The following is a 25,569-nucleotide window of genomic DNA, read 5'->3' as shown; positions in this document are numbered from 1 at the left end:
AATAAATAAATAAAAATAAAAAAATTTAGGGGATATTTTATAGCTTCATATTCATTTTGAAATATCCCCTAATTTTTATGAGAAATATATTTTGTTTCTTCTCTCTCATTGTAAAATGTTGCAAAGTTCAGAAAAGTCTAAGGAAGCAGAAGAATAATCATCCATTGCCTCTCCGTACAAGCAACCACTGTTGTCCAGTTTAATAGTTAGATTGTGTAGTTGTCTTTGCACCAGGAGATCTGAGGCTGTGTAAACACACTCTCCCCATCCCCAGGTCACAGCAGAATCACAGTTGGGATTTTCAGACCACACCTGGCCAGCCCACACCTCTGCGTGAGAGTGTTGGCTGAGCTTCGGCCTGTGTGTTCTTTAAAGTGTTCTGTGGCCTTTTTGCTGTGCTCTTGTTGAGCCAGAGCAGGGCTTCAGGGTGTCTGGGGCAATTTCTTAATACCCTGAGACACCTTGGTGAGAAATCTGAGAGTGGGCTTCCCTTCCACTCTCCACGCTGCCCACTGGCAGCCTGGCCTCAGGAAGGCTGGTCTGCTGCTCCTCCCCGTAGGCCACCAGCTCGCAGAGCATCGGGCAGCTTGAAGAACAGAAGAGTCAGAGCTGGAAATGCGGTGGCATGTCATGACCTGGGGTGGTTCTACGCTCTGTGTCTTTGGTAAAATGAGATTGGACTTGGTGGACCCCAGATCCCTCTAAGTTCTAGACACAGACACACACACACACACACACACACACACACACACACACACACTTTTATATTTAGCTGGGTTTAAATCATAAAGACAGTTTTTCTGTTACCCATTCTTAAGAGCATTGATTTCCTTCTGTATGTTCCTTGTCTTTGGCCTGCACAGATGTTTTCTACGTTCTTAACCACTTTGAGGCCCTGTCTGGGAATGTGTGTGTTTTCCTGAATCAGCACATTCTAGGGGTCCTGGGATGTGCATGGGGGAGGAGCAGCGTCTGACCCAGTGCCAGTAAGCAGTGGGCAGGGTTCTAACTCTCTCTTCCTTCAGCATTTCTAGGGGAAAGTCTTTAATTATACTTCTAATACAAACCCATTTACAAACACTTTTTGAGAAAAGAACTAAACAGGGGTGAGATTTCACTGATGTTTCTTCCTCCCTTTTACCCCTCCCATTTCCCAGCAGAGTCTTACTTCTGCAACCTTAATGAAGTTGCTGTGTCATAGGTCAGTGTCCAAGGTGCTGATAGGCTCATAACAGATGACTGGCAGTTTCTGCCCCACCCTCAGCGTCCCCCACCTCTCAGTCTCCTGGGGCAACCACTTTAGGTCTTTTAGCCATTTCTTCTGTTTCTTTCCTCTTTGTTTCTAAATAAAAACCTTGCCTCTTAACTCGCATCTTAAAACATCTAGTTTTGGCTTTTTGTCTTGGTCCATGAGCCTTACTCTGCCGTCCTCCCTTGCCATGCCTTTTTGCGTGTCCTTCCCACTCATTTGTGGTGCAGTGTAGTAAAGTCTGCTTTTAGTATTCTAACTGGTATTCATCATGTGAATACCAGTTTTAGTATTCATCATGTGAATACCAGTTTCTGCTGAGCAGAGTGTCTAACCATGGGGACAGCACATTTGTGGTTCAAATGCTTGCTTCTTCCCAGGCTAATCAACAGGTTTTTCCCCTTTGCTCAGTGTCCCTGGTGTTGATGACTAAATCCTCCAGTATTCTCAGTGACTCCTCATCCACCCAGCCTGGGCACTATATCAGGCCAGTGTCATCTAGGAGCTCTTAGCCCTGCTCGTCTCTAGGCTCTGATCTCCAGCCTGAGGATCTGTCCAGGCTCCTCATACTGCATGTCTTTGGACTTGACCATCACCTCGAGGATTCCCTTCTCCCAGAGCCCATGTCTTCTACATTGTTGGCCTTACTGTCCCCTTTGAAAAGTTCTGGAGACAATATGCATGGGAAGTAGACTGTGTTGAGACTTTGCAAACCTTAAAGTGACTTGATTTTGGTCCCATTCTTGATAGGGAATCTGTGTACATGTACAGGTCCGGGTGAGAATCCCTTCCCTGGACGTGGGGAGGTGTTAAGTCCATGTGTTCTAGTCTTAGTGTTTCTTCTGGGAAGGTCGGTGTTAGCTGTTTCCCCACTTGTAGGACACTTCCTTTTCTCAGTTTGTGGTGCTGAGTACTGCAGAAGGACCTCATATTTTTTGTTCTAGGTCATTTCCTTAAACTATCTGAGACAGCCCTTCCCCCGCTACCCAACATGTACATTCTCTCTTTCTAGGGCCCTTAAACTGACCATTGGCCCTTCTAAACTATCTCTTGATTTCTGTGCATTTTTGTATTTGTATTCCCATTGTCAATTTTTTGCCTACTTTCTGAGAGAAAGGATCTTCCAACTCCTGTAAAAAGTTTAAAATCTTCAGCATAATTTTAATTTCTAATACTCTTCTTTACCCTCTCTGTATCCTATTTATGGTTCATGGTGGTTGCAGTTTTCTTTGGTTTCTGTATTCTTTCTGTTTTTATCTCAGTTTATTCACTTTGGTGTTTGCTCTTGGTGATGGAAGCTTCCAAGTGTTTGGAGATACTTGGCTGTAATTTTAAATGTAAACATTAAAGCTGTTTGGTGTTTTTCAAGTGCTAGGCTGTGGCAGGCTAGCTTTTGGCTGGCTGACTCCACCTGCTGCCAGTCCTCAGTTATTTCTTCCTTAGATTCTCCCGAGAAGGGCTCTAATCACTGCGGACAGAAGCATAGGGACTGCGGGGGAAGTGGCTAGGTCTCCCGTTTTGTGTGTAGACTTCCCTCCCCTTCTCTCCTAGCCCTGCCCCTCCCTCCTGCCCTCCAGTGTGTGCTGAGTCTGCAGCCTCTGGTCTGCTTCTTTGGGGAAAAAAACCCAAGTCTCCTTTAGGGTTGGGGACAGATCTGTCATCAGCAGACAACGATGGGGTGGAATTGGAGGTCTCACTGCTTCTTAAACTGACTTTCAGTTAGTTTCCTGGACTTTTTAATCCCTGTCTTGTCCAGTCCCAGGCATTGCTGTAGCCTGGTGGGGGTGAATGGACCCTTGCTTGCTCTCTTCTCTCGAAGTGGTTGGTGCTCTCAGCCCCTCCTGGAGGCATCCTCAAAGTGGAGTCACGGGCCATCCCATCATCACTTTGCCTATTAATAAGCCTACATTTGCTTTAACCCTGCACAAAAAAGCAACACTGAGGCACATGCAAAGTTTCATGAAGAACATATATTAAATGAGACAGATGAAGCAAACAAGCTAAATTTTGGCCCTGGTGCTTTGGAATTAGTTTTAAAAGTTCATTTTCCATTTTTTTCCTGTCCATGAACATGAGTCTACAGGTGATGCTTAATACCATTTGCTTTCAGATCTCTAACAAACACATTCCAAAAAACAATTATGTCTCTAGAATAATCTTGAATTTTAAGAAATTTTAGTTACTATTAGGGTTTTAATCTCTCCTTCAGGTCATAAATTTTATGTCTATTTAGATGTTGGTGTTCAGGCTTTCTTTTTATTTATATATTTTAGAAAGAGAGGAAGGGAGAGAGAGACATCAACCTGTTCCTGTTTGTCCCCGACCAGGAATTGAACCCTCAACTTTTGTGTATTGAGAAGAAGCCCTGACCAATAGAACCATCCAACCAGGGCAGTGTTCATGCTTTTTAAGACTGTATCCAACATGATGTAAATCGAGAGGAAGTACAAATAATATAGTGAAAACCTCTCCAAAATGAACCTCCAAATTCTTTAAACTATGTTTATGAGTACATTATACTGAAATCGACCTGTGGGAGTATTATTCATTTATTGTAAAGTTAGACTCACACGTATGTTCTAAAGTAAAGCATGACTAACAGCAGGGTTGTCTCTTGTGTCTATACTGAGGCCCTAGCAAGTGGTATAGTGACTCTTGCACAACGTGCTTTGCAATTACGTGCAGGCCATGTAAGTGGACCTGCACAGTTCAAACCCATCTTGTGCAAGGGTCCAGGGTATCTATTTTCTTTCCTGGTCCTGCAGTGACTGCTGTGACACCGTCTCTGCAGGTATGCTGGGAGGGAAAGGCTGTGCCTGGGAAACATGCCAGGGCCTGAGCAGGGCTTTGTCATATCAAGTCTTTCCTCAGGTTTGCCTGAGACACTTATCTAAGAAGCATTGTGCGCATCCTTTCTGTTGAAATGGAATGACAGGAAGTGTTTTATGTGTTTCTCAGGGACGAGGGGAGCTGTATTTCAGTGGCTGCAGAGGCCGTCCCCTCAACCTTCACTCTGTGACCCCTTTGTCTATACTTTGTGTGTTGCTGATTCCTTCCCCCTGTTCATCGTGCTTCCTCTAATCAAAACCTCGGGTGTTACCACATCCATTCCTAGAGGATGCGAGATGAAAACAGGTGGTGAATGAGAGACACGGGATCACCTGTCTGCAGGTAAATGACTCGGCCTTCTCAGCATTCATCTCCTCTGCCTCGCCAGCCAGGGGGCCTCTGCATAGCTGAGACACTAGTGTAAAGAGTTATGAGGCCGAGAAACCAAACCCAGAAATCAGCCTGAGCAGGGTCCACTGTCTGTGCTTCTACTATAAACAAGTCAGTTATCCCTGAGAGCCTTGGGTATTTTCTCCATCAGAAGTTGTGAGCTACCTGGATATGTCATAATTTTCTATGTTTTCTAACATTATTTTTCAATTGTTTAAAAGCTTCAGTTACAGTTGAACCAAGATTTGAGCATCTTGCATCAAGACGATGGCTCATCTAAGAACAAGAGGGGAGTTCTGCCGAAGCATGCCACCAGTGTAATGCGGTCCTGGCTCTTTCAGCACATAGGGGTACGGCCACAGGGACCTCACACTTAGCCACACCCTCCACCAGGCTTGCTTTCTGGCTTGTTTTCTAGAAAAAAGCTGCTTATATACATAAGTAGGCCTGGTTTTAAATATCTATTTTGTTAGCTGTTTATATGGGTTGAGTGCAGGACAGAAGGGAGGGTTACCAAAAAATGGAAGCCATCACTTTAAGAACTTAAAATAAATGAAGGGGACCACTGGTGAAAAAGGGAGTCAGTTCAGTCTGTATTAATCTTATGTGTGCACGTAAGAGAAGCTACTTGTGAAGGGTGACTGGGGTAGAGTGAAGTTAATTAGAGAAGTGGGCAGAGAAAAGATGCATTTGGGCAAAACCTTGGAATATAGCAATGATTTCTATATGGGATTTTTAAGGAAGAAGTGCTAAGAAACCCCATGATAGAGCAGGAGAGTTGAGTGTATGGATAGAGGGGTTGGCAAATGGCTTGTTGAACTTGATGTACAGTTGGGCCAGTAGATAGTACTAACTCATCCCACATTCTGTCTGAGAGCCTGGTTTCCTCACCAGGATGTGACCATGTCCTGGCTATGAATATATCTTGTCTTGGGGAGCACACACATGTTTTTGGGTTTAATGGGACAGACTCATTAGTGGGCTGAGCTCCTCAGCCCTCATAACACAGATCTTAGGGAAGGCCTGTGACCCAGAGCAGCTTTCAGGAGTGACTTCAGTCTGATGGCCAGGGTCAGGAGTGAAAAGGGTCAGAGGAGCAGGCGGGGACAGGGGCAGGATGGTGGATGCTCCCTGCTGAGTTATAGCCATGTTCAGGCAGTGGTAGAGCCCCCAGATGCTGGAGGGACAGAAGGAAAGGAAGTTCCAGCCAGGTACTTCTATCCATGGTCAGTTTTCTCTGAGTACAGTGGCTGCCTGCTCCTTCAGCAGCCCTTGCCCCCGGGTTGTCCCTGAGAGCTGGCTGGCCCCTGTATCTGCCTCACCACTTCAGTGCCATGCCACATATTTGTGTCCCCGTCTGCTGGCTGTTTCCTTGCCAACCTATCTTCTTCGTCTGCATTCTCGTGCTGTTGCTGTTGCTGTCAGTGGATTGTCTGTCAGACCCACATCTCCCATGCCCTTTCTCTGCCTTCACCCTGTCATAGACCTGAAGCCTACATTGGTCCCTTGGCACCTGTCTCCATCTGTGCCCCGACTATGAGCCCTAAGACCAGCACCCAGTCTCAGTCGTGTCGCTCCCTTTTCACTGTTTCGCACCCCTGCCCCCTTTGCTCTAGCTGGCATTGGGATCCTCCCTTGAGGAGTAGGGGCCTGATAGCAGTGATGTCAGTGAGCAGTCCTGGGAGGGGAAGGGGGTTCCTCCTTTTCCTGAGGGAGCGCTGGGCCCTTAGCTTCTCTCTTCTCTGTTGTCTGTTCTCCGTGAGGCCTTTCTGACCAGCAGGACATGACAACAGGTGTCAGGAGAGGGAATGGTGTGATCGTGTCTAGAAATTTGTCTTTAAAAGATACACAAGAAAATGAAAGCTTTTATGAATAAAATAGTACAATGATGTTCATTATCCTAATGAGAAATGAGTTAGTATGTGAATTAGAACCTATCAATTTGATGGAATGTTATATAGCTAGTTAGCATGATAAATAGGGGCTGTAAGCACTAGGAGGCCACAGGTTGCTGACAGTAAGTGAAAAGGAACAGACATTTAAAAATATGTTGTGATTATTACAACCAATGAATATAACTAGATAAAATGATTAAAATATACACAAATAAGTGATGGGATTGGTTTTCCAGTTAAGTTTCCTTTAATGTTTTAATAATTTCTAAAAACAATAGTCCTGGTCATAGGTTCAGTTAAAATGCTACTTTTTTCTCCTTTGAAGTGTTTTCTATCTTCTTGACCTCATTTTTCTGAAATACTGTCCTATCCTTGTAGTTTTCCTAACTCTCCAGGATAGCATTTATTACTGGTGATTGTTTTCTGGTTTTTATATTTATATTTCCTGTCTCCTCTTGATTTTGTAAGCTTATTAAAGGGCAAGAGTAATATTCATGTTTCCATGACCTCTAACTCAAGGCTATACGCTGATTCATAGAATCAAATGGAGTTACTGCAGGTCGGTTGAGGAAAGAGACAGCTGCTGTCAAGATCATTCTGATGCTGTTCCAATGTCACCAGCATGCACAGTGATGTTCCCAACATACTGAGTGTTCACTTAAAATAAAAACCAAACCCCACCTCCTGACTGTGTTGGTGCTGTTCACCCGCTGGGGTCTCAGTCCATCCAAAATAAGAGACTTCGGTTCCTGTAGGTTTTAGAGTAAATGTTTTATTTGTTGCTACACATGGATAATAATCAGTCTTGGAGAAAATGTTTATTATAATAAGTAGAACTTATTTTCCTTTGGTACTTTTGTGAATTTTGAGATTTACTTCTGTTTTAATTCTGTTTTTTAAAAGTGAAATGTTTTGGCCCTGGCTGGTTGGCTCAGTGGTAGAGCGTCGGCCTGGCGTGCAGAAGTCCCGGGTTTGATTCCCAGCCAGGGCACACAGGAGAAGTGCCCATCTGCTTCTCCACCCCTCCACCTCTCCTTCCTCTCTGTCCTCTCTCTTCCCCTCCCGCAGCCAAGGCTCCATTGGAGCAAAGTTGGCCCGGGCGCTGAGGATGGCTCTGTGGTCTCTGCCTCAGGTGCTAGAACGGCTCTGGATGCAACAGAGCAACGCCCCAGATGGGCAGAGCGTCGCCCCCTGGTGGGCGTGCCGTGTGGATCCTGGTTGGGCGCATGCGGGAGTCTGTCTGACTGCCTCCCCATTTCCAACTTCAGGAAAAAAAAAAAGTGAAATGTTTTAATCATACATAAAAGAAAGAGAAATATAACAAATGCCGCTACCCCATGTGGGTTCTTTAGTGACAGTAAACAAGAACCTAGTAGGGACTGTTGCTGAAAAGCCTTAGAGGATGTCAGGGCATCCAGTGTCAGGTTCTCCTCAAGATCCCCACATAGATACCTATCACCTGAAGTGACCATGGAGCAGCCTGCCTGGCCCCTTTCCTGCCACCTTGTGAAGCCAGTGGTAGGCCGCGGGAGTCTGTCAACTTCCCACGCCTCAGCTTCTTCATCTGTGACAGTTAGGTGTCGACCATGTCTGTTTCAGAGGCCATGGTGAGGAGCAGTAAATGACTGTAGACTGTGCAGGGGTGAGGGAGACACGCCGTGTCTGCTGTCCAGAGGCCTCATGGGTCCCAACCCCACCATCTGTCCACTTTAAATGGGTGCAGTTCAAGGTTCATGAACTAGATATACCTCAGTCAGGCTGACACAAAACTACAGCTGTATCAGGTGCTTAGAACAGTGCCCACAGTGATAGCGCTTGATGGGGTACCATTGTCATGCTGAGTTCCTTTTTGAAGACTGAAGTTTATGGTAACTCTTCTTTTTGTTTTTAGCATCCCTACCCAACAGAAGATGAGAAAAAACAGATTGCTGCTCAGACAAATTTGACACTACTCCAAGTTAACAACTGGTAAGCCATGTTTGTTTTCAGAAATTGTGCCTGTCAACATGTTAGAACTCTTGGAAACACTGGCACTAATAACTGGTGAAATTTGGTTGAAAATATGAGTTCTTTTAACTAGCAACACTCTTTTATCAGAGTGCTGGGCTTGGTGGCAGGTACTTAATAAATCAGCACACACTTTTTTTTTTTTTTTTGACAGAGACAGAGACAGAGTCAGAGAGAGGAATAGATAGGGACAGACAGACAGGAATGGAGAGAGATGAGAAGCATCAATCATCAGTTTTTTGTTGCCACACTTTATTTCATTGATTGCTTTCTCATATGTGTCTTGACCGTGGGCCTTCAGCAGACCGAATAACCTCTTGCTCGAGCCAGCGACCTTGGGTCCAAGCTGGTGAGATTTTGCTCAAACCAGATGAGCTCACGCTCAAGCTGGCGACCTTGGGGTCTCGAACCTGGGTGCTCCGTGTCCTAGTCCAACGCTCTATCCACTGCGCCACCGCCTGGTCAGGCAGCACACACTTTTAGCTTACATTTTTTGTGATCAACACCTCGTTGTGGACCTTTTGCCTACATTCTACTTCCCTGATTAGAAATGTGTTTCTCTATTGAGTTTGTGTCCCCAAGCCTCCGTATTCCCTTAGAAACATGTTGCTTTTGTGGTTGAGCTTCTGAGTGATGGACAGCTGAGAGGCATCCTGACCTCCAGTGGCCCTTGGCAGCTCTTTCACCTTTCGAAACCTTGTGTCCTTTGTCAGTGGTAATTGGGGGAGGTAGTTCCTCTACTGTCCAGCAGGTCCCATGAGTGCTGAGAGGGAGACGCCCAGGATGATGATGATTTTATTAATGCAATGTCCTGCTCTGGTTCTTATGTCACTTGTAACTGGGGACACCTGGACCCTGACCATGTGCTTTCCCTGCAGTAAAAGCCATTCACATTACTAAGTGTTGCTAAGGTCAAGGGTGCACTTAGCCTTGGTCAGTCATTCCTCTCATGTTTACTTACTTACTGTTCAGACATAGGAAGTGATTTCAGCTTAATAAAATTGGCATGCAAAAAAGAAAAGAAAGTACAAATTGTGCCACTTCTAAACATGGTTATATTCTTATTATAATTGTTAAAACTTTAACTTGAAGGCCAGTTAAGTTTCAATATACATGATAAAATCTTCCTGTTTATGCAATTAAATATGCAGGAGGTATGCTTTGGCATTGCATTAAATATTTCTATTTCCTGCATTTTAGCCATTATTTTTTATTTGGGTAGCAATAATAGACCATCCTATTTGAATTATTTCTTACTAAAATTATAAATAGAATGCTAACAAAAATCTAAAGCTTTTAAGTATGTTGTCACTGCAACGTTTGTAATGACTTGCATGTGCTCAGTTTTCATGCAGTCTTAGGTTGAAACTTCCTGTTTTGATTTAGTGATGATAGTGATTGATTGGGATGAGTGCTCGACACAGAGTTTCTTCCTTAAATATTCTGATGCTTTGTCACTGTTCCATCATCCCCTTTCCTTTTTCATTGATTTCCTCATGTTCTCTAACTTGCTACTCTGTGATGTTCACAGAATTGTCTTATCTAGAAGGTTTAACATCAACTTATAATTTTTAAAAATACTAACAATTTAATAACATGACTTTTGTAAATTCTAAAATGTCTAAAATCTTTAATTAATTAACATTTGTAGCTACTTTTACTCTTTGTGACTTTTTCTTTACTTTTTTTGTATCCATAAAAATTACTTCATGGACTGAGATTAAACACACCCATGATGAGCACATGCCTCTGCCTCATACGTAGCAGCTTTGAATAAGAAGGGTAAAGAAGCAGATACTGGGGGGTAACAGTGGGCCTCTCTTCAAGGTGCCCTTGGCATTGGAGATCTTGTAGGGCTGTCATTGAGGTCTTCCAGTCCAGGTCATGCTTATGCTACGGGGGCAAAGAGTGATAGCAGCATCATTCTGTTCATTATTATCATAAGAATGTGTCCAAATGCAACTTATTAAAGTCAAATGTTTGTTTTCTTGAGAGAGAGAGAGAGAGAGAGAGAGAGAGAGAGAGAGAGAGAAACATCCATCTGTTCCTATATGTGCCCTGACCAGGGATTGAACTCAGGGATTGAACTGGCAACCCTCTGTGCTGCAGGATGATGATGCTCTAACCAACTGAGCTTTCTGGCCAGGGCCAACTTTTTTTTTTTTTTTTTTTAATTTAATTAATTTATTTTTTACAGAGACAGAGAGTGAGTCAGAGAGAGGGATAGACAGGGACAGACAGACAAGAACGGAGAGAGACGAGAAGCATCAATCATTAGTTTTTCATTGCGTGTTGCAACACCTTAGTTGTTCATTGATTGCTTTCTCATATGTGCCCTGACTGCGGGCCTTCAGCAGACCGAGCAACCCCTTGCTGGAGCCAGGGGCCTTGGGCCCAAGCTGGTGGGCCTTGCTCAAACCAGATGAGTACCTGCACTCAAGCTGGCGACCTCGGGGTCTCGAACCTGGGTCCTTCCGCATCCCAGTCCGACGCTCTATCCACTGCGCCACCGCCTGGTCAGGCAGGGCCAACTTTTTTTTTTGATTGATTTTAGAGAAACAGAGGAGGTGGGAGAAGAGAGAAGCATTCATTGTTGTTTCACTTAGTTGTGCATTTATTGGTTGCTTCCTGTATGTGCCCTAACCGGTGATCAAATCTACAACCTTAGTGTTTTGGGACGATGTTCTAACTCAGTGGTCCTTAACCTTTTTTGGGCCATGAACCGGTTTAATGTCAGAAAATATTTTCACAGACTGGCTTTTAGAGTGGGACAGATAAATGTATCACGTGACCAAGACAAGCATCAAGAGTGAGTCTTAGATGGATATAACAGAGGGAATCTGGTCATTTTTTAAAAATAAAACATCGTTCAGACTTAAATATAAATAAGACGGAAATAATGTAAGTTATTTATTCTTTCTCTGCAGACTGGTACCAAATGGCCCACGGACTGGTACCGGTCCACGGCCCAGGGGTTGGGAACCACTGCTCTAACTGACTGAGCTAACTGGCCAGGGCCATCCAAATGCAATTATACATGTTCTTGAATCTTAGAGTTTTAAAGTTAAGCAGCCTTAGAGCTGGTCCAGTTCTAGTTCTGTCATTTTGCATGTGAGGCATTAGAATAGAAGCTGCCACATACAGCCAGAGCAGAATCTGAGTCTAAAGCGAGGCTTTTGTTTCTGTTACATTCTGGATGTGGCTACTCGCTATCACCCAAGGTCAGCTTTTAGTAAACTAGCACAGGTAACTCTAGCAAGGGGTCAGTTACCTTATCACTCGTGCTACTGAGAAAAGGCGACAGAACAACTCCCTAGGCATGGTTGGTGTGGCTGTTTCTATGCTGGGTCAGGGTGATGTGTGAGTCTGAGCAGCTGCTGCTGAGACCAGCTCTGCGGGATGGCCATTGCTTTCCCTTTGTCAGAGGTTATGTGGGAGCCACTTGGCTGACAGTGGGGCACAAGAGGCATGCACATCGAGGTGTTTTCTGAGCCTTCCAGAGACTGAAGGAGAAAGACCAACCAGCTGCCTCCTAGCCTCACCCTCTCTGTTTCCCCACATTTGGAGGCAGCGGCTTAGATTGTGAAAGGAATGGAGACTGAAGATGCAGCCTTTGTCTTTACACATTTAAAATTACTACTGTTTGTGCGAAACCATGTCCTGCCTAACTTGCCGATCGTGTGTTTCTGCTGCTCTCATTTTATGTGACATCAAGTCACCAAGTGAGTGCTTAGTCTTTAAGAGCAGCTGAAATCTATTTGTGACTTTGTCATGGTGCTAGCATGTATCTAGGACAGTGTAGTGACTTGTGACTTCTCCATCTAAGAAATAGCTCATCACTTGGAGTAGCTTTTTGAAAACTCCAGCTTTAGACCCATGCTCTGTGGTCAAGGCTGGAGTCAGTGCTTAAACATTGGGGCCTTATCCTCACCAGCCCCCGACTTTGTGGGATGGGCAGATGGAAACACACAACTAGGCTGCAGAGACATGGTTTTGCTGCTTTAACCTATCTCTCCCTTAGAGAAAATAACGACATTCACAACTTTGACAGGATCATCAATGTAATAATGAATATCAAATTCACAAATGGACTGAATCAGTTAAAGTGGGGGAAGAAAAAGGTAACACAGAGGCATTGGTCTTTATTCAAATGAATTATTTTTAAAACATCATGCCCAGTTTTTCTGGTCACTTAGATAATATGCTTGTCACTACTCTAAATACCTGCTATAATAGAGAATGTGCATTATTCTGATCATTTTTGTATTATAAGATTGTAGCAGCTTGTTTACTGGAAGGACTTTGTTACCTCTGTAGGAGTCTTTATTTTATTATTTTTTTTTTTTTCATTTTTCCGAAGCTGGAAACAGGGAGACAGTCAGACAGACTCCCACGTGTGCCCGACCGGGATCCACCCGGCATGCCCACCAGAGGGCGATGCTTTGCCCCTCTGGGGCGTTGCTCTGTTGTGTCCAGAGCCATTCTAGCGCCTGAGGCAGAGGCCACAGAGCCATCCCCAGCTCCCGGGCCATCTTTGCTCCAGTGGAGCCTCGCTGCGGGAGGGGAAGAGAGAGACAGAGAGGAAGGAGAGGGGGCGGGGTGGAGAAGCAAATGGGCGCCTCTCCTGTGTGCCCTGGCCGGGAATCGAACCCGGGACTCCTGCATGCCAGGCCAACGCTCTACTGCTGAGCCAACCGGCCAGGGCTTGTAGGAGTCTTTAAAAACATCGTTTTGATGAAAATTCTTTCTTTGTCAATCTCACGCTCAGGTTCATCAATGCTAGAAGACGAATTCTTCAGCCGATGTTGGATTCTAGTTGTTCAGAAACTCCAAAAACAAAGAAGAAAACTGCTCAAAACAGACCAGTTCAGAGGTTTTGGCCTGACTCCATTGCGTCAGGAGCTGCACAGCCACCGCCCAATGAGCTCGCTATGTCAGAAGGTACAGGGGCCCAGGACACATGTGTGTGATACTGCAGGGCGGGCAGTGAACCATAAGCACCGTTGCTTCCTGTGAGTTTAGGGAGCATGAACCAAGGTGTGCGAACTTGTCTATTTCTGCACCTGAAATGTGAGGAAGCGTCGTCCTGAGTGCCTGCGTGTTAAGGGACTAAGAGGACACTCATAATGCTCATGGAACATGACCCACTACAAGACAGGACAGTGTTCTCTGTCCTATGTCCTCTCGTCTTTTTCTTCACTCTCAGGGCAGAGGACAGCATTGTCACCTTGCCATTACCTGGCACTCGCCCTCTTTGCCCTTTTAGTCTCCTTGGCCCTTGTCTTGTTTTGGCTTATCCCCTTTGACCTGCGGTGACCTCTCTCATGTGTTCAAACATCTTTCTGTTTGGTATGCTTGTATTTTTTAATGTATATTGATGGTGTTACCATCTCATTCTTTTTCATTCTCCTTTTTATTCGCTCAGCAGCATGACTGTTACTAAATTAGCAATGTCATCCTTTCCCTTCAGGGACTCCCATTGCTCTACCGTTAGGTGGTTAAAAGTTACCCAGTTGCTGACATTCTTTCAGGTTTCGGATTCTTTTTCTCTTTCTCATTGTGGATTGTCTCTGTTCTTACCCGTCAGCTTTATCAGTCTCTTTCTTCTGCTCTAATCTTCCTCTAAACTCATCCAGGGTGGTTTTTGTGTTCAACATTGTAGTTTTCATATCTAGAAGTTCCATGTGAGTCCCTGTCTCTCACGGCTCTGTTGAAGTTTTGAACCCACAGAGTGCAGTTACAGTCACTGCTCAATGCTGTTCTCTGCTGACCCAGCCTCTGTCGGCTCTGGGTCCTGCTTCTGTGATGGGTTCTTGTTCCCAGAGTGCTCAATCCCAGGCGGATCTCCCTCACTATCATGCAAAGCATTGGAGTACTCCACCACGTTCCCTATGCTTTGGGTGTGTCCACTCTGGCTTGTGAGCTCTGGACACTGCTCTGTAATCTTCTCAGAAGGTCCTTTCCCCAGCCCCAGGTCACTTCCCTGCATGCACACCTGATCCATCCTCTGCCCAATGCTCAAGGCACTGCACAGCCATGCTGGCCTGGGCTTGGACAACTTGGGACAGCCCTTTGTGGTGGGCTATCAATCAGACTTATTTTGTTTCCAGCTAACTCTTCTTGAGTTGTCTTGTATGCATTTAAGCCCTTGGCTTCTTCGTGTGGATTTTGATATGTAGTGATCCAACATTCGTATTCAAATAATTTATATTCAGGGGTTTTTTTAATCCAATAATTAGTTAGAAAAGTATTATTTCTCCCTCTTTTCCTTCACCCCCTTCAGAGAAGGCAGTCCTGTCTACTGGGAGAGAAACTCAAACAAGAATATTCAGTGAAAATAAATCTCTCCTCCATCCTGGCATCTGGTTTTCTCCAGGGAGGGCCCTTCTTTCCAGTTCCATGTGCGTGCTCCAGTGCATACGTGCTGTGGTACTCTGCACAAACTAGGATCAGTGAACCTCTTTTCCCAAATCTGACATGTACGGTCAGGTCTCCTCTGCTTTCACCACTTATTAATACACTGAGACTTCTGCAGGTGAGCACAGGAGGCCTAGTGCAGTTCCTGAGACAGGCAGGGATTAGTGTGGTCCAGGTTTTCTTTCTTTTTCCCCTAGTTTCCCCAGTTATGTCTGTGTGGGCCTTTTTTCTGCCTTCTCTGGTCTCTTGTTCTCTTGTGGTCCTATTTCTGCCCTGACCCTGAGACCTTCAGCAAGGCCTGAGGCCAATTCTAGACAGTTTTCTAAGACCCTGTTGAGCATCCCAGGGTTCTTAACTAGATTTCAGATAAGCTGGCTAACAGTGTTTTTCTTCACTAAGCACTAATTTGAATAGTGACCACTGTTTCTGCCACAGGTGCTGTTGTGACGATCACCACGCCAGTGAGCATGAATGTGGACAGCCTCCAGTCTCTGTCCTCTGACGGTGCCACCCTGGCCGTGCAGCAAGTCATGATGGCGGAGCAGAGTGAGGACGAGTCTGTGGACAGCCCTGGGGCTGGCGGGGCGACACTCACCCCCGCCCACATCAGCGGGCTGGTCCTAGAGAACAGCGACTCTCTACAGTAGGGCCGGGGCCAGGACCCAGGGCGGCCAGGACCTGGGGTGGCGCCAGGACCCAGGGCAGTGCCAGGACCCGGGGCGGCACCAAGACCCGTGACGGCGGGCCTGGCTTTTTATAGTTTGCACAGCAAACATTTTACACAGTTTTATCTCTGACCTGTTTTATATGTAGATATAGAAGAGTGCACTTTTGTATTTCATAGCAAGCTTCCAGAGCATCTGTGTGGTGCAGCAACTTCTTTCAAGTGCGTGTGTGCGTGTGTGTGTGTGTGAGTTTTCAAGAAAACTCTTTAAAGGGTTAATGCTAAAAATGTGATGAATGACAAACACCTCCATGAGCCCCTAATTAGATTAATGAACAGTGTGCCATTTTTAAAAAAATTATGCAGTTTTAATTGAGTTCTGTGGTTCAAGCAGGTCTCTGGACTGACTTATTTGTGTAGCCCACAGGTTTGAAAGAAGCTTCTGCACCTTAAGCCACCAGAGCAAGGTGGACAAGACACGACAATAAGCCAGCGTGGCTCTGTGGTGAATGTACGGCAACTTAAATACCTTTAAGTTCTCTCATAGTCAGTGAGCCTGTTTCATTTGCTATATATAAAAAGAAACTCCTATTTTTAATTGCTGGAATTATTGGATAAAAAGCTATTTTTATAAATTCGTTATGAATTGGATTATGACTATATTGAGGATAAATTTCTAGAGAAGAAACCGTACATGCTTACTATTTCAATTTGGAGTGTTATGAATTGACCAAATTTAATGAAACTACCCGAAATAGGTAGGGTAGTAATTTGCATTTACTACTTACTATACAAGAAACAACTATTTAATTAAATTTTGATATCTTCAAATTTTAGTTTATATGTAAATGCTCAGATTGCGTTTTCCACTTAATCTAAGCATATATCTAAAGATATTTGCGAAATAGGACTTAGTTAAATGAAATGATAACCAGTAATTAGTTAAAGCTCATACCATACATATTTCAGTCTAATTTAAATTTGACTACAGTTAAATGGTGACTATACCATGTTAGCTGTGTATTTGTTTTAGGATTTTTTAGTCAGCCATATGTTATGCATAGAATGTTTATTATAAACTAATATAAAATGTCCTCTATTCCATTGGCACAGAACTAGGGTAAATCACAAATATTCAGCTTTTTTCCATAATTAACTGATGCCCATGAAGTGACAGAAATGAACAGGACTGTGTTGACAGAGTGCTGCCCTCCTGCTGTTTGGCCCCACACATTACCCCTGGTCCTGGGATCGATCTTTTTTCCTTGTACACACAACTCTGGAGTTTACAGGGTGCTCCCCTCTGCACATGAGATTTTGGTATAATATTAGGACTTCCATTTCCTGGTGACAAGAGGAACCAATATCATATACTGGGTTTTGTTTTACTTTTGTCAATTTGATTTTATTTGTTCGCTTGCGAGTGGGGCTTTTTCTCGGAAAACAAGGAGCTTTGTTTCAGAGAGCAAGTGTATGCATATGTGATCCTAGCTGGACACCCAAGTTCAGCGTGTTCCTGGAGGAGGGTCTCACGGTTGGGAAAGTCCTTAATTCTTAAGATTCACAACAGTAACTGGCAATGGATCAGAGTTACTTTGAGGGGCATTCAGAGCTAGTACAGTTTTGTTCTGGGACTGACTTTTCCTTAAAAATGTTTTAATTGATATTCTTCATAGGAAAGTACTTCCTAGATAACCTAGAAGGCGAAAGAAATAATAGAAAATTTAAAAAACATGTATTTCAGGAGCTTTAAAAAGAAAACTTGACTATCAACTCTTTTGGGGAGAGAATACCATTGTTAAACAGCTATTGACTGTCTTCATTATTTATTGTACAAACAAGTTTTAGTATTTTAAGTCTACACAACTTTAAAGGACCATTTAGCTCTATTTAAATTCTAACTTTGCTGGACTTTTCAAAATGCGGATCTGTGAAAAGCAGCCCTCCCCTCCTTTCCCCCGGCCCTCCCTCTGTCCCTCTGGGTCACCCTGCTCTCTGGTTTAGTGAAAACATTCAGAGAATGTAAACTCCTTACAGGTCATGTTTCTCCCCTCACCAGAAGCCATGGTCACCAGAGCATCAGATGGTTAGCTAAGGGCCACACACACCATGTCAGTTTGGATGCAGCCATGTTGGGTTCACGTTGGCCTGTACTCGGCCTCTGTGCTCAGTGATGGAGCGTGTGTGTCTGCTGCTGGATCCGGTGTCTGAGCTGTGAGTTCTTAGTCACTGCCTCAGGGGTCTAGGGTAAAGGTCGTTTAGTGAGAGGGCACAATGGACAGACATCACCTGAGGTTTCTTTAACTTCTTCTCCTGATAACCACCTGACATGGCAGTTTGGGTTCATAAAACCTCTGCCCAACATACTGGTTTTTAATTTCCGCCTTATCAACACCTGTTCTCCAGCCCTGAGACATTTGAGAGAATCTGTGAAAATGCCACTTCTGTTGAGCTTTCATTGTGAACAAATAGTTCCTTTGTTCTTGTTAAATTCTTCCCTTATGCAGGATGCTTTCAAATGTGTTTTGAGCCCCCAGATTAGTGTGTTGTCCCTGCTGCTCAGCGGGTGAGCAGATAGCGGGACTGGCTTTGCCACACCCAGATGACTGTTACTGATGCACTGACCCAACTTTCATTCTTTTGGTTCCAGATGGTAAAACAAATTTAAGCATTGATCCCAGATGCAAAGTCCAGTGGGCCATGGCACCAGCTTGTTCATAGACCACGGAGCAGCGTTGCTCAAACCTCACCCCTAGGGCTTCAGGAGTCAGCTCCGTGTCACCTGTTGGGTGACTCGATTCTGACCTGTGTGAGAACATGTTGGAGCACTTTTTTCTTCCCGACAAACTCACACCCAGGTGGTGTGACAGGCCCATTTTTGGCAGTTAGTGACAAATGACTCAACAGTCTTCCCTTGTTCCAGTTATGTTTGATCCGTGAGCTGACAATCTTTAAACATGAATACTGTAAAATACGTGTTCTTGGATTGTTGTCTTTAAAAGGGATTTTTGTGAAACAATTGGTTTATCAAAACAAAAAAATTAAAAATAGAAGCACATTTTATGGATGTTTTATTTCCTAAAGCCTGTGTCACCACAAGCTGCTTTTTCATGGTAAGTAATAAATTTAGTTTGTTGACATGTTTTGCTGGTGACATCTGGGGTTCATGGTGAACCCTGCACATTTTAAAAACTAGGATCTCCCTGCACTAGGGCCATTTACATTTTCATGAATCTTTAGTTTCTTTGGTTAGTCATTAGTTTTCTAGGAAAAAGTTAGAAAATTTTATTTATTTATTTATTTTTTGTATTTTCTCATAGATCTGATTATTTTGCTAGTCATGAGAAGAAAATGATTGATGAGTCAGGTACTGCCTTTCGTAGTTCCTACTGTAACCTGCACGCCCAGGCAGTCCCTAGACACCCTGAGGAGGGCCGGTAGAACAGTTCTTCAGTAATGGTTTCACTCCCTGAAAGTGTGTATTTAGAGGCTAACGTGAGTCAACAGACTCAAGTATGTTTAAAAATGCATCTGAAATTGTGAATCTTACTGGAGATTAGCACTCACAGCTCTGTTGTATATTGTTTCAGGAAATGTTCTGGTTGATTTGACAGAATGGAGTCGCTGTGTTGTCACTCCAGCCTCATTAGGTCAGAGGAGAGGGAGTAGATGTGAAATTTAGCCAAGTGAGGGCTCAGCCCTTGACTATCAGCCCTAGGCTTCAAGTGCTTTGTTTGTAAAAGGGAAGAAATTGGTTTATAAGGTTTATTCTAGCTTAAAAATACTGTTTATGACAAATAAAATTCTATCGCAATAGAGACCGGTTAATAAGTAATGATCTAGCAAATCCTGAAAAGAAGACATGTATGTGGTGTAAATGTTTAGTATTTCACATTTTGTTGCATCATACAGAGGTCTTAAATAATGTATATTATGTTTAGCCCATGTGCATTACTGTATATACGCCCTAAGAACAAATTCTCAGCACAAATGATTTTGCCCCTTTTACAATTAGATCCCTTTACCTTCACCAAGATCTAAGATGGCAGTACCATTTTTAAACTAAAGTTTGCAAAACTTCAGCCTTGTGGCTAACTAAGCCCACGTGACTTACTGAATGCACACTGGTCTGGGAGATTGGCTCTCTCCATCACACCAACCCCGGGCCAGGTTTGTGAGGAGGGTGCAGAGTGTCCTGTCTCAGCAAGGTGTCCGGCTCTACCCTCGTTAGTCTCTAGTCTAAAGAACTAGTTAGTGTTGCTTAACTGGATAATTTAGTACATATTTTACATAAAGCGTTTAGAAAGCATTACCTTGCCACAAATGCTTCTATTTTTTTTATATCATGATTTAAATGAACTCATGACTTCAGCCCAGAAGGCCAATAATGGCTGTAGTGCAAATTCCCTTATCCCAGCATGTTTGAAAGAAGTGTTTAAATGATGGTGATGGCCTTGGTTGCTTTAGACATTTTCAGAAAATGGCTAGTAGACAAAATAAGGTATATTTTAAAAATATTTTGCTGTATATTAACTCAATTTTTTTCTAATATTATCTCAACACAGCAATCCATGTCAGAAGTAAGTCATGATGGTCTGTATTCTGGGGGTGTTAGTGTAGTCCTGAGTTTGCAAACCAGGGGGTGTGCCAGCGAGGCTGGAGGACACACTCAGCTGAGTAAGCAAGCCAGGGGAGCTGAGAGATTTGTGTTTGTAGGAGAAGGAAAGTGTGGAGGACTGGACAGAGCCCCCAGGACGCACCTGTGGCCTTGATAAGAGCAGTGTCAGAGGGGTCGGAGCAGAGGCCGGGTGCCGGGGATCACAGGGTGACTAGGAAGCCAGGAGAAGGTAACACAGGAGCTTATCTTTGTTGCCTTGAGGAGAAGACATTTTAAGGTCCCAAATGTGAGGACAAGAGGACAAAATACCAGCAAGTTTGGGCATGTCCACAGGGAGGATTTCCGTTGAGTGAAGGAGCCATGGACTGCAAACTGGCGAGTCTGAGAGAAGTCTTTCCCTCTCTTTTTTTTACATCTAATGCGGACAGGGAGTTCACAATTAGGATTAAGGGGAGATTTCTGCAAATCAATGAGAAAAGGACTAGAGAAATCAAGAGAAAACTGGCAGGATGTTCAGTGAAAGGAAGACTCAAGTCAACAAGCACATGAAGTGCTGGGTTTCCAATAACCCCAGACACAGAAATGAAAACCACTTTATCAGGCAAACTTAGGAATATGGCACTGAGTATTTGTGCAAGTGGGACCTGGACACTGCTGGTGGGAGTGTCACTGGGACAGCCTTCATGGAGCCCTCACCATGCGGAGAAGGTGTCTCCGCAGGGCATCCTCACAAGGTCACAGGGGACCCCGCAGAGCCGATCATGGCAGCATTTCTCTTTTTTGACAATGGGTTGCTTTTCCTTTGTTCTGTGTCTCAATTTGTGATTAAATGCTGGATATTTTTTTATGAAACGTAAGAGAACACAGTATGTAGTTCTCATACCCAGGAATAGGCACGCCTCTTCTGATAAACCGCTATTGTAGAATCAAGTCAGTCTGTTCAACCACGTGCTGGGTTTGTTACTCTGATTGCTCTCAGATGCCTCCAGCCTGGGAGTTGTCCTCAGTGTTCCTCCCACGCCTCAGCTTTCAGCTGGTGCTGCGAACCTGAGCCAGGAACGCAGTCTCTCTGCCCTTGCCCCTCTCCCAGCGGAAGGCCCGATGAGGCTCAGGTGGAGGTAAGGTGTGTTCCTGGCTCTGTCAGAAGCAGGTCATGTGTCCAGGGCCTCAAGGGTCAGCCTTCTCAGCAGCCTGCCCACTTCGTCCTCTGCCACCAGGATAGGGTCTTGGGCGGGAGTGTGCCTCAATCAGGCCAGATCCTGGGACGGAAAAGTTTTCTGCTCCCCTCCCACCAAGCAGTGGTCCTTACTGGGAAGGGGCAGAGGTTGTTCCTCCCCTGGTAGGTTAAGGCTTTTGCTTCATTTGAGGGAAGGGTTGGTGTGCTGGGTGGGGTGTCCTGCCTGTGCACCCAGAGGTGGTCTCTCCAGTCCCCTACCCCACTCTCTAGCCCTCACTTTCTCTGCAGCTACCTCCTCCTGCACTCTGCTGAAGGGGAACCACTCTGTCCCCTCCCACATTGGGGGGCTTGTCACTCTTTGGAACTGAGTCACCTGGTAGCCTTGCAACCACAGCTCTTTGAGCTTGAGGAGTTAAGATTTTGTAGATTATCCATTTTTTCTCATTAGGGTGCCAGTCATGTTCTCGTGGCCTCTATATCCAAAATGGAAATGGAGCCACAAGATGGTGTCAAAAACAGGTTTTGAGAAGTTAGAATGGAGAAAAATCCCTGACTTGTGGTGGCACAGTGGATAAAATATTGTCTTGGAATGCTGAGGTTGCTGGTTCAAAGCCCTGGGCTTGCCCCATCAAGGAACATATGAGACACAACTGCTTCTTGCTGTCCCCCTTCTCTCTCTCTTTCTCTCCTCTAAAATCAATAAATAAAATCTCAAAAAGAAAAATGGAGAAAACAGAACCAGCTCTATAGCACAATCCCATTAGGTAAATGAGGAGTGCACAGAGCACTGGTTTGTGGATAAGCCCATGGGAAGGGGGTGGAGGAGAGGAAGGCATTAGCAGTGGGCCACTGGGATGAGCCAGCCTGCAGTGTGATGGGCCTTGGCCAGACCCAGACTAGGATGCACAATTAGTTCTCTGTTCCAGAGGTCCAAAGTGGAAATCAAGAGGGGAAAATTGGGTTTGGAAATTATTTCTATTCAGAATGTGGAGGGTTGTTTTGTCGTCGTCGAGAGACTCAATGTCATTTCAATTCCTGATTCTTTATGTAGAATGTCATTTTCTCTACACATATCTGGGGTCTGGTGACAGGTTGTTTTCCAGTGGCCACAGTAGTATTTCCAGCCCCATGTGTTTTTCTAGGACTGTCCATCAAGTGAGTCCCCTTGAAACTGGGTAAGGTTTTGTTACCACTTTAACGTCAGACCAGCATGAGGTGGCTGTGACGCTGGTGATGGAGAGGTTTAGACCAAAGGTGGACTGCTTCCACCTGGCTCTTTCTTGGGACTATTGCTCTTGGGTCCTGGCCCCATGCAGGGGCTGAAGGTAGGGTTCCAGCCAGCTAGCATCAACCAGAGCAGACATGTGAGGGCGAGGGAGCTCACACGTTTCCCACTGCCCTGGTGAGTGGAGCAGAGATAGCTGTCTCTGGACGTCTGTGCTGCTGCTCAAAACACAGATGTGTGAACAAGTAACTGTGGTCATCACTTTCCACCACGGTTTGGGGGTAGTTTATTAAGCAGCCTTTGTGCTGTGCAATGCTAGGGTGGGCCTTCCTATGGGCCTGTCTTCCTTGATCACATCAGCAGTAGCCTCTCAGAAGCCTACCTGTGGACTCACAAGAGCACTCAGTGAGCCCAGTCAATCCTGATGCTGGTTCTGGATCCAGTGACCATTCCTCCACTTTGCTGTTGGGTGAAGGGGAGGCATTTCAAGGGGGCTTGGAAGGGAGTGGGCTGCACAGGGCCCACCACTACAGCCCACCCCTGCTTTGTTCAGGGTGCAGTGCCAGCTTCAGGGTAAACAGCAAGGCGGCTCTGCGTTCCAACTCATTTAAAACCTGACTTAATATGTCTGTAGTCCAGCCCCATCACAAGTGGCAAAAAGGCCCAGCATGTCTGAGTGCTCCTAATCTGCTGGGGAGGAAGAGGTGAAGGGAACGCCAGCCCAGCCTTGGAAGGAAGGGCCTGATTGTCTTGAACTATATCATAGAAGCCAGATTCAGTTAATAAGAATGAACCATAACACACAGTAATAGATGTTTTGTTATCAAAATGCTTAAGAATTGACCTTTGTAAACCAGTGTCCCTAAAATGATGTCTTTAGGGGCCTGATTTAGATAATGGCTCCAGTTGTAATTAGCATCCTTATAATCAATGTGCCGATCAGTCTGAAGCAATTTCTTAAGTAGGTTACATGTGATCTTGCACTGCCATTCTTGCTGGACACTGGTTCAGTGAGTCCTTTTAAACAGCACAAGCAAGAACACCAGCACTCTTCACTGAACCGAGAGCCATGGTCCTCCACAGGAGGGTCCCAGAGCCGAAGGTCTGTGGGCTGCACACCCACGCTCCACCCAAGGGATGCTTCAGTCCACCCAGGCCATGCCCAGGCAGTGGAGAGGCCCCACATGCTCCAGCTCAATCATGGCTGTGGGTGGAGGGCAAGGAGGCCAAGCTGAGAAAGGAGGCAGGGGTGGATAAGATGTACATGAAGTGTGCCCAACCCTGGGTATCAACCCTCCTGCCTGGGGGCTTCAGTAAGATCCTAACAGGAACATGAGAAAAAGCACCCGCACCCACACAGCCTGGACTCCACATGAATTGCCTGTCTCATTTGACCCCTTAAAGCATCACTCCCGAGTCCTGTCTTTCCACTGCAATCTGTGGCTGCTGGGCCCTGCTGTCTACAGCTCTCTCCTTCGTCATTCTGGGGGTGCCCTCCATGACCTCGCCTGGTGGATAGTTTTTCCCCTTGTTTTACTCCATTTGGTGGGGCACATCTTCCAGTGCTTTCCCGGGCAAGCAGGCCACTTGCCTTGATGGAGACATCTGCACCCCTCTCCTCTGCTGTCAAGGGAGAATGTGCTTGCACAAGCATCTGGCCTTCACTCCTTTTATCACATGCTTTTGGGCTCTTTCCTCTCCCTTGCCTCCCAGCTTTCATGTGCTAGAGATGAAGTCAGATGCCTTTCTCATTCTGAGGCTTTCTGTGTGACTGGGTTTCCCCACCTCTGGAAACTTTTGTTGGATCTTCTTGTTCCAAGTGATGTTCACGGTGTTCTGTGCAGCTCTTTCTCTACCCATAGTGCTAGGAACTGCATGGGTCCACTTAATCTGCAAAATCATGTCTTTTAGTCTGGGACAGGTCCTTGAATTATTTTCTTCTCCCTGTTTTCTTTTTCCTTTCTGGAGTATTACTAGTCAGATATTAGAATCTGAGAAGCTCAAAGAATTGCAAGCACAAGAAACACGAAGGAAAATATATCACGGTACATCATGATTTCTGAAACAATATTGAACACAAAGATGGAGGATGCACACTTCCTGATTTGAAATCTTAGTACAAAGCTACAAACAGTGTGGCACTGGTGTATGAGTAAAGATATAGACCAATGGAATAGAACTGAGAGTCCAGAAATAAACTCATACTCCTGTGGTCAATTGCTTTTCAGCAAAAGTGCCAAGACCAATAAATGGGGAAAGACTGTCTCTTCCACATTGGATACAAATGGATATCCACATAAAAGAGAGTGACGTTGGTCCCCTACCTCAAACCATGTATAAAAATTAAAATGAGCCAACTATGAGCTAAAAGTATAAAACTCTTAGAAGAAAATAGAGGCATTTTCATGACCTTGGATTAAGCAATGAGTTCTTAGGTAGAATTCCAAATGAAAAGAATTGGATTTCATCAAAATTAAAAACTGTTGTACCCTAAAGTTGATTATCAAGAAAGGGAAAAGATAGCCAACAGAGTGGGAGAACATATTTGCAAATCATAATTCTGATAAGGGTCTAGTTCCAGAACACATAAAGAACTTCTACAACTGAATAATAAAAGACAACCCAATTAGAAACTGGTAAAGGACTTGAATAGACATTTCTCCAAAGAAGATACACAAACGAAAGCCCAGTATCATTGGTGATGCGTGAAAGGCAAATCAAAACCATGAGATGCCACATCATATCCACTAGCATGCTATTTATAAAAAAAGGAAATTAAATGTTGGAAAGGACAAGGAGAAACTGGAACCTTATGCATTACTGGCGAAAATATTAAATGGTACAACCACATGGGACACAGCTTGGCAGTTTTTGTTTTTGTTTTCATTTTTCTGAAGCTGGAAACAGGGAGAGACAGTCAGACAGACTCCCGCATGCGCCCGACCTGGATCCACCCGGCACGCCCACCAGGGGGCGATGCTCTGCCCATCCTGGGCGTCGCCATATTGCGACCAGAGCCACTCTAGCGCCTGAGGCAGAGGCCACAGAGCCATCCCTAGCGCCCGGTCCATCTTTGCTCCAATGGAGCCTCGGCTGCG

The 25,569-nt window shown here is 44.9% G+C and overlaps 1 protein-coding gene across 4 annotated transcripts in view; it reads left to right on the top strand.

Annotated features, from left to right (window-relative positions):
• Positions 1-19,863, top strand: part of PKNOX1 (PBX/knotted 1 homeobox 1) — a 62,537-nt gene extending 42,674 nt beyond the window's left edge. For 3 of the 4 annotated variants that reach the window (XM_066370088.1, XM_066370091.1, XM_066370090.1), the window contains 4 exons: positions 4,690-4,818; positions 8,255-8,331; positions 13,139-13,311; positions 15,223-19,863. In XM_066370088.1, the coding sequence (XP_066226185.1) occupies positions 4,690-4,818; positions 8,255-8,331; positions 13,139-13,311; positions 15,223-15,434 (591 nt within the window). In that variant the 3' untranslated portion in view covers positions 15,435-19,863. The remainder of the gene's footprint in view (positions 1-4,689; positions 4,819-8,254; positions 8,332-13,138; positions 13,312-15,222) is intronic. The other variant, XR_010749321.1, reaches the window with a different exon arrangement.
• The last annotated feature ends 5,706 nt before the right edge of the window (positions 19,864-25,569 follow it).

Source organism: Saccopteryx leptura, chromosome 2 (assembly GCF_036850995.1).
Source record: "Saccopteryx leptura isolate mSacLep1 chromosome 2, mSacLep1_pri_phased_curated, whole genome shotgun sequence".
NCBI classification, from domain to species: Eukaryota; Metazoa; Chordata; class Mammalia; order Chiroptera; family Emballonuridae; genus Saccopteryx; species Saccopteryx leptura.
Note: the sequence above shows the minus strand (reverse complement) of the source record. Positions and strands in the feature narration are given on the sequence as shown.